The 17,062-nt window shown below is 35.1% G+C and overlaps 2 protein-coding genes across 2 annotated transcripts; one reads left to right on the top strand and one right to left on the bottom strand.

The window, feature by feature from the left end:
* The first annotated feature begins 1,112 nt into the window (after positions 1-1,112).
* LOC106129598 (ubiquitin-like modifier-activating enzyme ATG7) lies at positions 1,113-9,806 on the top strand. Its single transcript, XM_013328199.2, has 11 exons — positions 1,113-1,404; positions 2,024-2,219; positions 2,644-3,093; positions 3,506-3,612; positions 4,175-4,319; positions 5,026-5,184; positions 5,611-5,799; positions 6,390-6,542; positions 7,943-8,058; positions 8,861-9,149; positions 9,544-9,806. The coding sequence occupies exons 1-11, from the start codon at positions 1,205-1,207 to the stop codon at positions 9,577-9,579; spliced, it is 2,040 nt and encodes a 679-aa protein (XP_013183653.2). The 5' UTR covers positions 1,113-1,204; the 3' UTR covers positions 9,580-9,806.
* Positions 9,807-10,368: 562 nt separating this feature from the next.
* LOC106129609 (large ribosomal subunit protein uL2m) lies at positions 10,369-16,457 on the bottom strand. The gene is made up of 6 exons (XM_013328210.2): positions 16,116-16,457; positions 15,898-16,010; positions 14,923-15,058; positions 14,256-14,336; positions 13,475-13,606; positions 10,369-10,615 (listed from the first exon to the last, which is right to left on the bottom strand). Exons 1-6 carry the CDS (start codon positions 16,333-16,335, stop codon positions 10,410-10,412), a joined length of 888 nt encoding a protein of 295 aa, XP_013183664.1. The 5' UTR covers positions 16,336-16,457; the 3' UTR covers positions 10,369-10,409.
* Positions 16,458-17,062: the final 605 nt, after the last annotated feature.

Below are 17,062 nucleotides of genomic sequence, written 5' to 3'. Positions count from 1 at the left end.
ATTATTTTGTAAAAATCTTCAAAAATACTGCAGAACGCCATTGACATTAGGAAACGAATCTTTGACTTTTCTCAATACCTTTTGTTTTATTTTGTTATATTTTATTTTATAATAAAGAAGTATTTAATCTTCGGAGTGAGTTAAAAAAGCAACCAATGCGCTTATCACGAACACGGGCGGATACATGAATTTATTATACACGGAATCTAATAACTAAGTTTAAATGTCTTAATGTAAGATGAATTAGTATCATAACTGAAATACAATTTATTAATCTACGAGATCGGTTCAGCTGACTTCAGCTCAACAGTGACGCTGTCCTGGGTAGTAGCTGAGGTTTACAACACACTACAACAATAGTCTCCAAAAATAAATCACCCTGTATTGTATGTAGCTGTCCGACTTTACAGGAATTAAGGTTATCACTAAAGTTAATGGACATGGTGACTCAATTACGGATCATTAAAGTCAATGAACATGGTGACTCAATGACTACACACCAAGAAGACATAAAACTTGTTATAAAGTTATATTTGCATTAAGTAGCTTTTGCCTCTTTTGCTGGTTTGAAAGGTAAAGTTTAAAAATGCCGTTGGAGTTTACTTCCGCCATTTTCTCTTCGGGATGCCAAATCCAAAGCCGGTTCTGCTATAAAATGAGGCAGAAATATGAACCATTAGGGCTAGAAGCTTTGGGACCGTGGGGTTCATCTGTCCATCATTCACAGGTAACGAAAAAGCTGATTGAGGTATCTCGTGAGCCCGAGGGCTAAAAATTACCATCAGCCAGCCATTGCCATTCGTTACGACAATGCTGCCAGTGCCAGTAGTGGGAAAGCTCTCGCATGTCGATATAATATTATTCAGAGACCTTCAATTTATACATTTTTGTTACTTATTTCTTTATTTATAGGTTTAGTTTTAGTTTGACATTATACTTAGAATTAATGGTATTTTAAAAGTAAAAGGAAATGTGCATTATAATTTTTATAAAAAAATTGCAAACTAAAATGAATGAATGACTAATTTCTAAGGCACTGAGGTAGGGCGACAAGAGTAACAGCTGATTTTGACAATCAATGACTTTCATTTTGTTGACATTTGGCACTTGACATGACATTTGTTTTGAATTGTGTTTGGTGGATGGTTGTATGAAAATATTTGGAAAATATAAAATAGAACAGTTTTATTTATAAAAAGTTACAATGTCTACAACAGAACAAAATGAGATCATCCAATATGTTCCATTTATGTCCTTCGTGCATCCATCATTTTGGCACACTTTAACTGAAGTTAAATTGGACGTCGATAAATTGAACGAGCCAACAAAACAAATTTTTGGGCGTTTCACTTACAGGCAAGACATAGGCCCAGTGTTCGAGGTTGACGGGACGTCTTTCAACAGGTTTCCGAAAGTCTATTTACATTACTGTTAATATTATTTCGTAAAAGATTAAACTAAATAGCACAGGTAGGTAGACTACCTACTATGTAAACTCATTATGAAGGTGACTTTGTATATACATACATAAAATCACGTCTTTATCCCTTACGGGGTAAAGAGAGCCATCAGTATCATGATGACTTGTATACATGAAGGAATTCCTTGATAAAGCAAGGAATTCCTATAATTTATTAGATTCTTATCGATTCTTGCATAATGAAATCAAAATGAACTATGTTTTTTAAATATTGTTAAGACCATAGACAGACTTAGTGTACATTTTCGTTTCTGTTTGCTAAATGGCTACTGGACTGATTTTAATAAAATTTGTAGAGAAAAAGCGAAACCAAGTTCTTGTGCCTCAGAGGCAACCAGACAAAAAAGTTCCACAGAATGATGAAACAATAATAAACTTGGCATAAGTATTAAATAAAGACACACAGATTGAGTTGGCATCAAAGTGAGTTTGAGACTTGTGTTAAAGATACAAACTCAGTGATACTATTTTTAATAAAAAAATACTTATAAGCTAAAAGAATTTTAAACCATTTTTACCAACTGAATTAAAAATATATTACAGAACCCCACAACCAGAACAGTACTATGAAAGTGTGACTGGGACTCTAATGAATAAGAATACAATTGAAGAGTTCAAGACCATTGACAAAGCACAACTTCTGAACACAATAGGACAACAGTTTTGGACAAATATAAAGAAGAAATTATGGATCACCAAACCTTGTTCTTTGTTAAACTTTATTATCTTGTCATTTGCTGTAAGTTTCTGTTCTACATATGTACATATAATCCCGTGTTTATCCAGTATGTGGTAGGCAGAGCCAACAGTCTTACAAAGACTTAAAGCTAATATTCAGCTGTATTTTATTCTGATGGAATTGAGATTCAAATAATGTCAGGTTGCTAAAAGAAGAATTTCATCTGTATTTTTTTCTGATGGAATTGAGATTCAAATAATGTCATGCTAAAAGAAGAATTTCAAATTTATTAGCCTTTCCCTTAAGTGACTTTTACAGTCTACATTAATACCGTTTTCCATTAACAGGACAGAACATTGATATAATCATTAAATATTGAATTACTAAATGCTTTGATAGGTATTACTTTCATATTTAAGAAAACTTTATAACATAATATGCTTTTAATTTAGTAGATAATCATGCTTTTATTAAACTTTTGCAGGATCTCAAGAAATTTCATTATTATTACTGGTTTGCATTCCCGGCACCAACTCAGCCAATAGTTCATTTGAAGGAAAAAAGTAAATCCTTAAATGAACACTTCAACAACAAACAAACTGATGTTATAGCTACTGGCTACAAAAATCTAGATACTGACCAGAGAGCATATTTTATTGTAACAAAGGAAAATGACAAAGTTTCAGTACACCCATTATCAAAAGTATTGCAAATAGACAACAATAGTTTAAACATAGACTTGAAGGATTTATATTTGTGTTTCGCCGACTCAAGTAATACCGGGAACCCTGGTTGGCCTTTGCGGTTATTTTTAGCAGCATTACTAGAACATTACCCAGGATTGGCTGGTAAAATTGTACAAGTGTTAGGTTTGAGATGCAGTGCCAGTGGTGGAGTGGAAAATAGTTTGATCTACACTATTGAAGTACCTGATGTAAGTACATACATACATATAGGCACGCTTATACCCTTGTGAGGTAAACAAAGCTACAGTCTTAAAAACACTGACAGGCCACATTCAGCTGTATGGCTTTATAATGAAATTGAGATTTAAAATAGTGACAGGTTGCTAGTTCATCGCCCAAAAGATTAATTTTATTAGCCATTCCCTTAATTTGATTGCCTTTTACAAGTATGGGAAGAAAACAAGCTGACTCTTGCTTTATTTATCTTCACTACAATACTAGCAAGGAAGCTTCTACAAATATTATTTCTTAAGAGTACCAAAAATAAACAAGCTGGCATGAAAAAATCGATGAAAGTGGATGATTCAAAAGAAGTACGCAACAACAAGTGGAAAAATGCTGACTGGATATTACTTCTTTTCCTTCAAATGAATGTTCTAGAATGTTCAAGCTGTCGAAAGTGCCGGCTGGGTCGGCTGGGAAAGGAATGATAAAGGAAACTTTGGACCCAAACTGGCTAACATGTCTGCATCTATGGACCCCTTGAAGTAAGTTAATATACCTACCTCTTTCTAATAAGTCTCAACTATTGTTGGTAACGGCTTTTGGCTTTCCTTACTAAACAAAGACAAAATAATAATGTCAGAAATAATCATGCGGCGTGCTTCCAAGCGAACAGAACGAAAATCTTAGGGAGTTATTACTTACCGATACTCGCTAAGATTTTTTTTATACGTGGCTGTGAAATATTGATTTTATTACATACTAGCTGTGCCTGCGACTCCGTCCGCGTGGAATAGTTATTTTTGGCATCATTGAGACCTCAAGGGTGAATAATTTTCCCCGTGTTTTTCACATTCTCCTAATAGATGCAGCGTAATGTTATATAGCCTAAAGCCTTCCTCGATAAATGGTCAATTAAACACAAAAAGAATTTTTCAATTCGAACCAGAATTCTTGAGATTAGCGCGTTCAAACAAACAAACTCTTCAGCTTTATAATATTAGTATAGATAAACACCTGCACTTTCATTCAGTTATAGGTATGCATTTCATTTTACTAGCCATAATTAACTGCAAATCTCTTTTATCAAATAAATCAATGTTCTAGATTAATAGATACATCATCAGATCTGAACATCAAGCTGATGAAATGGCGACTGGTGCCTGACATCGATGTTGATGTGATGAAGACTACAAAGTGCTTACTGCTCGGTGCTGGAACCCTGGGATGTCACGTTGCAAGAGATTTACTGGTAATCTTTTATATTTAGAGTAAAACTTATTAGTAGAGTGTGCTTAATATATGTTATTTTATAATCAGTAGATGTGAAGGACGCACAATCATTCTTTTGACATTCTCTCGCAAACAACGCGCCCGTCTTTTGAAAGCCGAAACCCACCCAATACTATTTCCAAATGAAATTGCTCTTCATACATACATAGAATCACGTCTTTATTCCTTACGGGGAAAGGCAGCGCCAACAGCTAGCCCATCGTCTAAAAGAAGAATCCCAAGTTAACTAACCCTAAGTCGCCTTTTACGACATTCCACTAAATATTACTCGATATCTTTGATAGTCTCACCCGCATACCCTGACACTCTTAAGAATTTAAATATATTTTTGCATTTCGACTGCCTTTTGTATCTTTTGTTTGTCTTACCAGTGACTATTTTCGAAGTTATATACATACATTAGTTTGATAACTGACAAATGCTCATTGCCACATTCAGGCAACTGAATGTGTAACCATATGATCCAATACAGGTTAGGTTCCCCTGCAAAGGTTACGGAGCTCAGGCGGGAGTCGTTTCATGTAAAAATCTGACTCACCCAATCCAGGTTTCATTTTCAAGGGCTTACCCCGGGCTCCTCCAGAGTGGTGAGGATGCAACCGGGACTTCAGCCAGGAAGAAGAAGATGAACGCGCACTTCTCCAGTTCTAACTTATTTTTTACAGGCTTGGGGCTTCCGCCACATATCATTCGTTGACAACGGCAAAGTGTCATACTCTAATCCCACACGACAAGTGCTGTACACATTCCAAGACTGCCTGAACGGAGGCCGTAGGAAAGCAGAGGCTGCCGCTGATAACCTAAGAAATATACTGCCTACCGCTGTAAGTCATAATTATTATTATATCAGGTCAGGTGGACTAAGCAAATATACAAGGGAGTGTGAAGGAGAAAGCGTAGGCGGACGTATTGTTATCAAATTGGGGACGTCGTTATGAAAGTTCAGATCAAGAATAAATTCCATATGTATTCTTTCTGCAGAATTGGAATTATGTCTTCCTCTGCACAATTTACATTCATACATACATATAGTCACGTCTATAGCCCTTGCGGGTAGAGAGAGCCAGCAGTCTTGACAAAACTGAAGGGCCATGTTAAGCTGTATGTATGGCTTTATGTTGGAATTGAGATTCAAATAGTGACAGGACAGTAGTTTATAACCCTGATAGGGTTATAAACTACTGTCCTTTTGATTTCTTTAAATGTATAAGTACCATAGATTAATACATTTATTTTTGTTACGCTATCAGATAACCAAAGGCCTACCTCTCCACATTCCGATGCCGGGGCACCCAGTTGGGGAATCCCTTATGGAAGAAACGATTTCTAACGTGAAGACTCTTGCAGAAGCTATAGCAGAACATGATGTAATTTTCCTATTGCTCGACACGAGGGAAGCAAGATGGCTGCCTACACTCATCGCTGCCCATTTTGGAAAGGTAGGTACCGTCTTTGGAAAATCTCAACTAATTTTATAAATGCGAAAGTAAGTTTGTTGGAAGTAATCTTCTTGAAATTTTACTTATATAAAATGAAGAGTAGACATGGGGTAATTTTCATCTCCGTAAAAACTATAGTCCCCGTGTGATTAGCGGAAAAGCCTGTATTTTTTGTAGGTGGCGTTAAATTCGCGCGGGCGAAACTGCGGGTAAAACATGGTATCAAGATAAATCGCATTCAATTAACCTGAAAATTCTCAACAAAAATTAACCAGTTTTTAAATTTCTCTCGTGTAAAATATGGTCATATGCGACCTCCGCTTATAAACTACCGTCATTCCTATATAAAAAAAAAAATTATAATTCGGTTTAAATATTAAAACGTAACAGGCAGACTTTTAAATTACCTATTTTTAAGTTTAGTAGATTTAGGATATAGATGGATATTTAATACAAATTCCCATAATACAAATTAATTATAAAGATTATTATGGTAGGTTTACGAGTTTTTTTTTATGGTAATACCGAAAAAAAACCTTCAGATTAAAAAAATGCCTAACAAATTTGTTTCCTTTACATATTTCTTTCAGATAGTCATAAACGCGGCTCTGGGTTTCGACAGCTACCTCGTGATGAGGCACGGAATCGCAGCTCCGCTAGAGGGCGCCACTGTAGAATCCGCGTACATACAGGGCAAACAACTAGGCTGCTACTTCTGTAATGACGTCACAGCACCAAGGAATGTAAGTTTCTTAAATACATACATACATATAATCATCTCTTTATTCCTTTCTGTGTAGACGGACTAAACAATCTCAGAGAGACTGATTGGTCACGTTCAGCTGTATGGCTTGATGATTGAATTGAGATTCCAATAGTAACAGGTTGCCATTGTTCGCCTACCCCTTTGTCTCCTTTTAGTGGTCTGGTCCTATTCTAAAGTGCTAGGAACCAAACAGCAAAAAGTAAGTTTCCTATCGACTTTTTATAGTCGAATCGATAATGTGTCCGACTAAAATGCGTGCTGCACATGAAGGCACAGGTTCAAATCCCACCAGACACCCCACCCACATGAGTTATGTACATTAGTTTGAGAGCTAACCAGTGTTCATACGGTGAGGAAAAACATCGTGAGAAAACCTGCACATTCAAGCAACTGGACGTCTACCCATTATCCAATATGGCTTAGGTCCTCCTGCAAAGGTCATTAAGTAGGTATATTGCCGCATTAAGATTCGAACCCTGTTACCATGCAACGTACATATACGCCTTAACCACACACGCTCTCATAAAAGCTTGTAATCGATATAAAATAAGAATGGGTCTACTCGAAGAGATTTCTTCTACACTAATATTATAAAGAGGAAAACGTTGTTTGTTTGGTTGTAATGAATAGGATCAAAAACGACTGGACCGATTTTAAAAATTCTTTCACCATTCGAAAGCTACATTATCATAGACTATATTTTATTTTGGAAAAAAATAGGGTTCCGTAATATATTTGGATTTTTCGGACACAAACTGAAAAAAATCAACCAAAAAGCTACTTATTTTGCGTACGTTGCCTAAACTACAAAAGATAGAACCATAAAATGTTTTAATTAATTGTAGATCTTATAAATATCTACAAAAAAGTCCGCAACACACTATACCTATCTATGTCGAGTGAGGCACAACAACCACATTTTTATATAAAAAATCTTGAATTTTTTTTTGTCTACATTTAAACGCGTTTTTTTACTCATGCTATTAATCCTTATCAAAATAAATAAGTACAGTATTTCATCAATAAGTACAGTTTATATAGATAATATTTGGTCTTTGAATGATTAAAATTGGACGTTTCGTTTTGAAGTTGTGGTGAAATTAAAATATTACGATTTCTGCTGCACGGCCCGGGACTGCAGGCAGAAGTGACACTTTTGCCGGGAGCAAGACTTAGTTAGCCGCTTTTCGGGCGGTCCTTTAGTTAGTTCTAATAGATATATATTTAGTATCGGCTGTGCATCCGTGCGAAGCCGGGGCGGGTCGCTAGTTTGAAATAAGTAGTACCTTTGTACTAGAATTACTGTAATAAATGCTCCTGTATATAATTTTGAGTACATAAATAAATAAATAATGTATATTTACTTTTATTTTGCAGTCACTAAAAGACAGGACGTTAGACCAACAATGCACAGTGACCCGGCCCGGCGTGGCGGCCATAGCGGGCGCGTTAGCCGTCGAACTACTTGTGGGCCTACTGCAACACCCACTCAGGTATAAACTTCTGATTTATTTATTTACTTAAGGTATACATATTACATACATAAATCACGCCTCTGTCCCGTATATATTTCCTTTCTTATTGACGCGTCTTTTCACTTGCCACGATCCCTGCAGACGTCTTTCGCTTCATCCACATTCATAACTCTCTTCATTTATCAATATCGTCAAAATTCATATTATATATCTGCCAACATTGATCTTAAAATATATGACATTGTCTGTGGCGCAGCGGTGGTGCTCGTCTGTGGCACAGTTGGTCCCGGGTTCAATCCCGGTCAGGTAATGTTGTGAAACGAACATCTTCTCATTGGCCTGGGTGTTGGATTATGCATTTATTATAAAATATACTATCGTTAAGTTAGTATTAGACTTGTGTTAACGATAGAATAGTAGTTCCAATGAACTTCAAGAGAACTTTATGATAAATACTAATATAGATAAACATTCAAGACCCAGAACAATCAGAGAAAGTTAATTAATGATGGAATTTATATTAGGATAGGCAGGTTGCTAGCTCATTGCCTTAAAAATAATCCCAAATTTATAAGCCTTTCCCTTGATTGATTTTTATAATCTGCACGGGAAGAGAAGCAGTATGTTTTTCATCAGTACCAGTCCAGCATGGAAATTTGCACTAAATAAATGTGTCTAATCTTAGTATCCTTTTACGATATGCCTGAGAAAACGACGGAGTCCTAACCCCTAAAATGGCCAATCAATGGACCATTTTATTCATAGAAGAAAACCGTAGTGCGTTTTTTTGATCAATATTAAATGTCTAATATTATTACAGGGTAGACGCTCCGGCAGCTTACAATATCAACGACGAAACTCAAAACATTCCACAAATGCAAGGGGTCCTCGGTCCGGTCCCCCACTCCGTACGTGGCTTCCTCCACGCTTACCAGACCATACTGCCAACGTGCCCGAAATTCAAACAGTGCATAGCGTGCTCGGACACGGTCATAGACAAGTATAGAGTGGAAGGCATAGAGTTCTTGCTCAAAGCGTTCAATAGCGGGAGCTATTTGGAAGATGTTACTGGCCTATCGAAGTTGCATTTGTCTGCAGAGATGATGGAGGTAAGTTCGTTTAACAATAAATAATATTATACTCCATATGTGTAGTCGCCTACAGAGAAACATCACCTGTTCACGTTAATTAAAACCATAGGGAGATTGAGCTTTTCTGCAGGCAGTTTTTTTTTATAATAAATATATGCTGTTTGTATTTTTTTCTTGGTGCAGTCTTTTTATATAGCCAGAAACTTAAAAGATAATCAATAAACTTGAGTGATAGGTCAGCAAAAGTAAACAAGCCATATTACATGTAAGAAAAGCAGGCTGGTAAAAATATAAGAATAAGCAATTGATGTACAAAAGTATATGTGCATGTTGTTAAGTATATAATAATTTATACACTTAACAACATGCACATATACTATTACGCACATAATGACATTCATTAACTTTCTAGGTTTTAACGTTGTCCGACGACGAAGATGAAGATTGAATAAGGTATCGCTGCTTCTTGCCCTACGTAAAGAGGAATCAAATTATTACTTCTAAAAAACTACTACTCTACTTCTCAAAAGCTATCATGTTTGTATAGTATATTCAAAAATATTGGATGTGCAATGAAAAAAAAAAACATTTTAATGTGATATTTGTAACTTTTTATTTTATAAGTGTAAGCATATAATGACAAAGTAATTACTTAATAAACTGTTGTGCTACGAATTGCGTGGTTTTTTTTAGATAGCAGTTAACCAAAAAAATTGAAATTTTTTTAAGACTGTTGGCTCTGTCTACCCCGTAAGGGATATAGACGTGATTTTATACATACATAACAAACCTACGAAGACCAATTCTAACTAAGTGAAAAGAAACTATTTAAAGATTAACAAATTTTCATTTTGCCGTGTGGTTTCTTGGCACCAATATAAAAAAAATAGGACCACTTCGTCTCATTTCCCATGGATGTCGTAAAAGGTGACTAAGGAATAGGCTTATATATAACTTAGGATTCTTATTTTAGGCGATGGGCTAGCAACCTGTCATTATTTTAATCACAATTCTATCATAAAGCTAAACAGCTGAATGTGGTCTATCAGTCTCGTGAAGACTGTTGGAACGTGGAAAGACCTGACTATATGAATATGAACTGATTTTAGTTTGTTTATAATTGAGTTAAGTACAGAGTTAGTACAAATTTGTGGCCGGTGGGGTTGGAGCTTTTTTGTTCTATTCTTGTGACATCCTCAGCAGTGAATATATTTGTATGTGTACAATAAAACACAGGTTACTATGTACATTCCTATAATCTCACAAACATTACTACATTCAAGGCGTCATTGTCAACTGGACAGGCTTGGATAATTGCGATTTATTGAAGAAAATTTCCTTGACCGGCTTCGGCGGCCGAATCTTGCGTCCGTGGCGGCCATCTTTGCGTTTCCACAGCCCCGAACGAGGTCGGTTGCCGAGCCAGCGGTTTCTTTGCGGCGAACCGATCGGAGTATCGCCGTGATCCACGTTTGAAAGCCGCCCTGGAAAAACATAAATAATTCGTCAATTTTGTCTCTGCCTATCCTTTTGGGAGAAGGGCGTGCCTATATTTATGTTTATTGTATATTTTTTTTAAACTAATAGATATGTATACTAAGGGACAAGTCCAAAAATCGTCATCATAAATTCCAAAGTTATGAATAGGTTCCTCCTCTGTCGTCCAAAAGGGGACTCCACCGTCGTATGGCTCTTCAAATCGTTTCCGGACGGAAATGTTTACCGACACTTATAAAAATATTTCATGGTAATTAATCTTACCTACTTTATTATTTATAATTATTAAAAAAAAATTGGGTAATTATCATATTAGTCAAAAAGTCCGCCCCGAATCGTGCCTGGGAAGGTCATCAGGTCAACATCATCAGCGCGGTGATCGGCGCCGTTATTTTTGCGCGGTAAAAATCATTACATTTAAAAAAAGATTTATTTTCAAAATAGGGGGTATCACTTGATGACGTCAACACAATATTTGTAATTAAATCTATTACTACCGTTCCCAAACTTCTAATAGAGTAAGATCCCAGAGCCGTAAGACACAACTTATTTTCTAAAGAATGGATCTTTCGATTCTCAGTAGTACTTTTAATACCTGCATGTTTGTGAGACTTGCCCGGTGACACCTGCGCAGGTACCAGGCGAGAAAGGTAACTAAAAATCACAGTTACTTAACTTAAATTTTTATGACTGATTTTTATATATATTTTATAGACTATTACTCTGAAGTCATATCAGAGAAGTCAGACGCTTTCCATGCGCCAGAACTTTTGTCAGACGCTTTAAAGCTCTATCAAAAAAAAAATAACTTAATTTATTTTTAAATGTCTGACTTTTATATATGTTATTCAGATAACTATTACAAAGTTGTATTAAATCAGTCAGACAGTTTGTAATGACCAAACACCCCTTAAACACAAGAATTACTCAGCCTCGAGTATGAGCGCGATAGCACAATGCGCATGCGCGTCAGAGTAAAATATCTAATATTTGAAAAGTACTTACTGTTTTCAATTTCATATTTTTGCATATCTATTCAAATACGATGAAATTTATAATTAAAATAATAATTAATACATACATACATACATACATATCATCACGTCTATATCCCTTACGGGGTAGACAGAGCCAACAGTCTTGAAAAGACTGAAAGGCCACGTTCAGCTATTTGGCTTAATGATAGAATTGAGATTCAAATAGTGACAGGTTGCTAGCCTGTCGCCTAAAAAAGAATCCCTTGTTTGTAAGCCTATCCCTTAGTCGCCTTTTACGACATCCATGGGAAAGAGATGGAGTGGTCCTATTCTTTTTTTTTTATTGGTGCCGGGAACCACACGGCACCATTTTAATCATTTTTTCATAATATAATATATTGCATATAAATAGGGGAAAATGAATTTTTTTGTAGCAATAGCCTTTCAAAAAGAATGATTTTTAATTTATTTAAAAAAATATATCTATTATAATAATTTCAATAAAAAAATAATTAATTATGATTAATCAATTGAATAATTATTTTATTGTCTCTTTATCATCTTCATCATCAAAATAATCATTTGAATTTTCATCATTTATTAAATCTCAATACTGTCCACTCAAGTCATCGTCCTCATCATCAGTTAGATTGTCGTTGCTGGCAGAATATTCCGTAAAAATAAAATCATAAACAATTAAAAAATAGTATAGTAATAGTAAACCTATAACATATAAATATAAGTGAAAGGCATAAGGGATAGGCTTACAAACTTGGGATTCTTTTTTAGGCGATGGGCGAGCAACCTATCACTATTTGAATCTCAATTCTATCATTAAGCCAAATAGCTGAACGTGGCCATTTAGTCTTTTCAAGACTGTTGGCTCTGTCTTCTCCGCAAGGGATATAGACGTGACCATATGTATGTAGTCTACTTTAATTTCGACACCACCGCAACGGCTTGGATGGTCCAGTGGTTAGCGCGTGAGACTGTGAAGTTGGCGGTCCGAGTTCGAGTCCCAACAATAACAAGATATATATTAATTTTTATTATTAAAAATATTTTTTTTTTGTGTTGTTTGAGTATTTATTAAAAAAACTGAAAATCAAAATACTACATATAATACGGTAAAAATATTTTGTCTGTACATTTAATGTTTTGACTGAAACAAATAGAGAATTTTTTTTACATTTTTATTTTTATATACAGTATGCAATATATTATATTATTTTAAAAATGATGAATTATTATTTTAATTATAAATTTCATCGTATTTGAATAGATATGCAAAAATATGAAATTGAAAACAGTAAGTACTTTTCAAATATTAGATATTTTACTCTGACGCGCATGCGCATTGTGCTATCGCGCTCATACTCGAGGCTGAGTAATTCTTGTGTTTAAGGGGTGTTTGGTCATTACAAACTGTCTGACTGATTTAATACAACTTTGTAATAGTTATCTGAATAACATATATAAAAGTCAGACATTTAAAAATAAATTAAGTTATTTTTTTTTTGATAGAGCTTTAAAGCGTCTGACAAAAGTTCTGGCGCATGGAAAGCGTTTGACTTCTCTGATAAGACTTCAGAGTAATAGTCTATAAAATATATATAAAAATCAGTCATAAAAATTTAAGTTAAGTAACTGTGATTTTTAGTTACCTTTCTCGCCTGGTACCTGCGCAGGTGTCACTGGGCAAGTCTCACAAATATGCAGGTATTAAAAGTACATGAAAGACTACTGAGAATCGAAAGATCCATTCTTTAGAAAATAAGTTGTGTCTTACGGCTCTGGGATCTTGGACTATAATGTAGAAGAAGCGACGGAACGGGCAAAGATGAGGGAGAGAGAGACAAATAAACATACCAACAACAGCCATGCACATTTGATCAAAGCTGAAAGTTCTCTTTGAAGGCATTTGAACCACTATTCTGTCGTCTTGTTTCCTAAGTATCGTTCCAAATGTGCCTGCCGCATGGATGTACAGACCTCCGAAACCTGAAAGTAGAAAATGTGAAACTAATTTATGTTTCTTACTTATTTTGGGAGTATAAAATGTTTAGGACTTGTGGACAGCAGTCGCAGTACGAAATTACTTCACATACATCATCAACCACCTCTAATTCACGACTGTATGAAGTCCAGGGTCTGGCTTTGACTATGATTTATACATAGGTACAGTATAACCACTTTTATAAGTCGCATTATGGACGGCCAACAGTCTCGAAAGACTGCAAGGCCACGTTCAGCTGTATGGCTTGGAATTGACATTCATAAGAACAGTGACACTATTGATGTCTTATGAATGTCAAGTACACAACAAGTACATACAATAAACTTTTAATAAAAAAACAAAATGTATCCTGCTATTGCGCTCATATAGCGGACAGTTCGGTTCGCGTGATTCAAATGGCGCTCTGATAGGCTGATAGGTTGAAAAATTTTCGAGCCATACAAATAGTTGACTTCTGTGCAGGTACATCAGTGTTACTTTATAAAACGTTAATACTGCACCTCAAGTGATAGAATATGCTTCAGAAATGTACATTTTTATTATGTGCGAGATAAAAAACACGCTGCATGCATTACCATCCTTAAAGTATTTGACATGTTTGTAGTGGATTGAAAAATCATAAGGTATTATTACCTGGCTCCTTTTCAATGCAGTGAACCTGTGTACCAGTTGGTAAAGCTCCTAAAACATACGCATCACCTTCATTGGCTCTCACTGGAATTAAAAATATTGTTTTAATTTACCACTTTCATTTAAAAAAATCAAGGAAGGATAAATTATCTAAGGATAAGTAAAGAAGAATTGATATCAAAAATTCTCAAGGCTTCTTAGCATCAAGTCAGAAGAAAACATAAAATGAAATGCTTTATCATTGGCAGCAGGTTAATTATGATGATGAATGATGACTAACAGATTTTATGGTATTGTATTTTATCCTCTTTTATTGTAATTTAAATTGATAATCTACAGCTATTTTGTTGAATGAATGAAAAATGGACATGTTAATGTCACAAATGCAATTTTTTTTGAAAATATATTCCCAAAAACAATTGCAAGCTTAAAAAGACAGTATCAGATTAAGAGTATGAAACTCAGCTCGCAGAGAGTTATGAATGCAGATGAAGAAAAAGAAGTAAACCAAGACTGTGGCAAGTGGAAACATGTAGTCTCTGTCTACACCTCCAGGAAAGAGATATAATATTATGTATGTATAGGTAGGAACCTACTAGGTATATGTGCCTTGTAGAATATTTGCTTATGATATAGTATGTGGATATAGTTAACACATTTAACATTATACCTGGAATTCTAGGTAGGCACCTAGATGTCCTCAAGATATCACCAGCTTTCATGTTCTCAGTCGCTAGTATGTACTTCAGTTTGTCGCCGACTGCCACCAATGCTATGTGTGCTGTTCTGCAACCATCTTCCATAACCTTTTGAAGTTTACATTACATTAAAAAGTTTGGAAAGCAAAATAATAAATACCTATACAAATATTATAATTAAAAATTATACAATAATTCAAAAACAAGCTGTGGGGTTTCTGTAACAAAATTTTGCGGGCCTGTGTAGTACGCACTGTCTGTGACACCGGTGATCCGGGGTTCGAATCACGGCCAGGGCATGATGAGAAAAGAACCTTTTCTGATTGACCTAGGTCTTGAATGTTTATTTATATAAGTATCACTATCACTACATAGTATAAAACAAAGTCGCTATTTTAGTCTGTTTGTCTGTATGCTTAAATCTTTAAAATTACGCAACGGGTTTTGATGCGGTTTTTTGTAACAGGTAGAGTGATTCAAGAGGAAGGTTTTTATGTATAATAACAAAATTTTGCACCCGCGCGACGCCGGGGCGGGTCGCTAGTTTATTATAAAATACAGTATCATTGAGTTAGTATCTCGTAACACAAGTCTCGAACTTATTTTGAGGCTTACCAAATCTATGTTATTTGTCCCTTATATATTTGAAAAAAAATTAAAAATATAACATAATAGGAAATCCTTTTGTCTTCTAAGAAAGTTGTTGGAGGTGAAAATGAACAAGTTCATCCAGAATACCAATTGGTTGGTTATAGCTGGCGATTGTACAATCCTTTTCAAATTTTTCCCAATGTTTTATGTACGACTTATGTATTATGTTGCCTTTAGCAGACTTTGAGGTTTATAAAAAGCAGCAAAAAATGGACTCAAGAATAGACCATAATGAAAGTAAAAGAGGAAATTATTGGAATCAGTTAGTTTCAGTGCTATAAAATAAATAAATTTACCTGTATAACTTTTTCTTCCTGAGGAGGCCCTTCAGTGGGCCCATCCCGCAGCCAATCTATCCAGTGGTATTTGTGTTTTATTCCGCCACCTATTCCTTTTGCTACCACACGCCCTGTAAAACAAAAGCAGTGGTTGTTAGTATAAATTAACGAGGAAAATACTTGAGATTGTTTGTATATTTTCGGCGGGTTTTATAACAAATAATGCTTTAGCTCACCAGTTACAGGATCTCTGCCCGCAAGATTTGTAACTTCTAAAGGTTTCACTGTATACTTGTCTGGGAAATGTACAATACGACGGAAACTTTTACCAAATCCAGGTTTAGGTTTTATGACATCAGGTTTGCTAGCACAATTTATAGCAGATACATGAATGGCTCTTCTGCTAATAAAGTTGGAGGATATAGTTAGGCTAGCAAATAATTTATTCAAAGCCATTATAGCCCTTCAAAACAGAGTAGTTACTGATTAAATTTATTTATTGTCTTTTAATTAGAACAAATTCATCATAGATAATAATTAGAAATAACCTAAAATCGCAAACTTCAAAATCAATGGCATAAATTCATTTTGACAATGACATTTTTATTTTTATTATGTAACAAATCCATCAGACGCTATTAGAATGTCTACAATGCATAGTTTCACAATACAAAAGCTTAATAATCGAATTCGTGTCTCAATTTGTTTCACTCACACGATACCATTTTACGTATACAAATACATTAGGCACTTATCACACAAAAAATCATGATTCAATGATGCCCAAAATAACTATTCCACGCGGACAGAGTCACGGGCACAGCTAGTATTACTATCTATAAACCGCGAAAAATTACCATCAGGAACAGTAATTATTTTTTTACTTCGAAGTATGAATCATTTAAATATTGAACTGTTGCAGTACCTATAAACGGAATCCTAAAAAGATACGCGTTAATTTCTAACAAAGGTACAAAAGTACATGCAAAGATTTAATATTGGTTGAGTAGATAAAGCATGAAGATGCAACAAACAAATTAAGGCACTAAAAAGGACATAATTAGGGTATCAGTCGTCCTCGTCCCGAATATGAGAATGTATGTTCCCATAGGATTGTCTTTGAATTACACTGTGCCGAGCAAAACCGCGGGATATGCTATTTAATAATAAATTTAGTTAATTT

The sequence above is a fragment of the Amyelois transitella genome, chromosome 16, assembly GCF_032362555.1.
Source record: "Amyelois transitella isolate CPQ chromosome 16, ilAmyTran1.1, whole genome shotgun sequence".
Classification (NCBI taxonomy): Eukaryota; Metazoa; Arthropoda; class Insecta; order Lepidoptera; family Pyralidae; genus Amyelois; species Amyelois transitella.
Note: the sequence above shows the minus strand (reverse complement) of the source record. Positions and strands in the feature narration are given on the sequence as shown.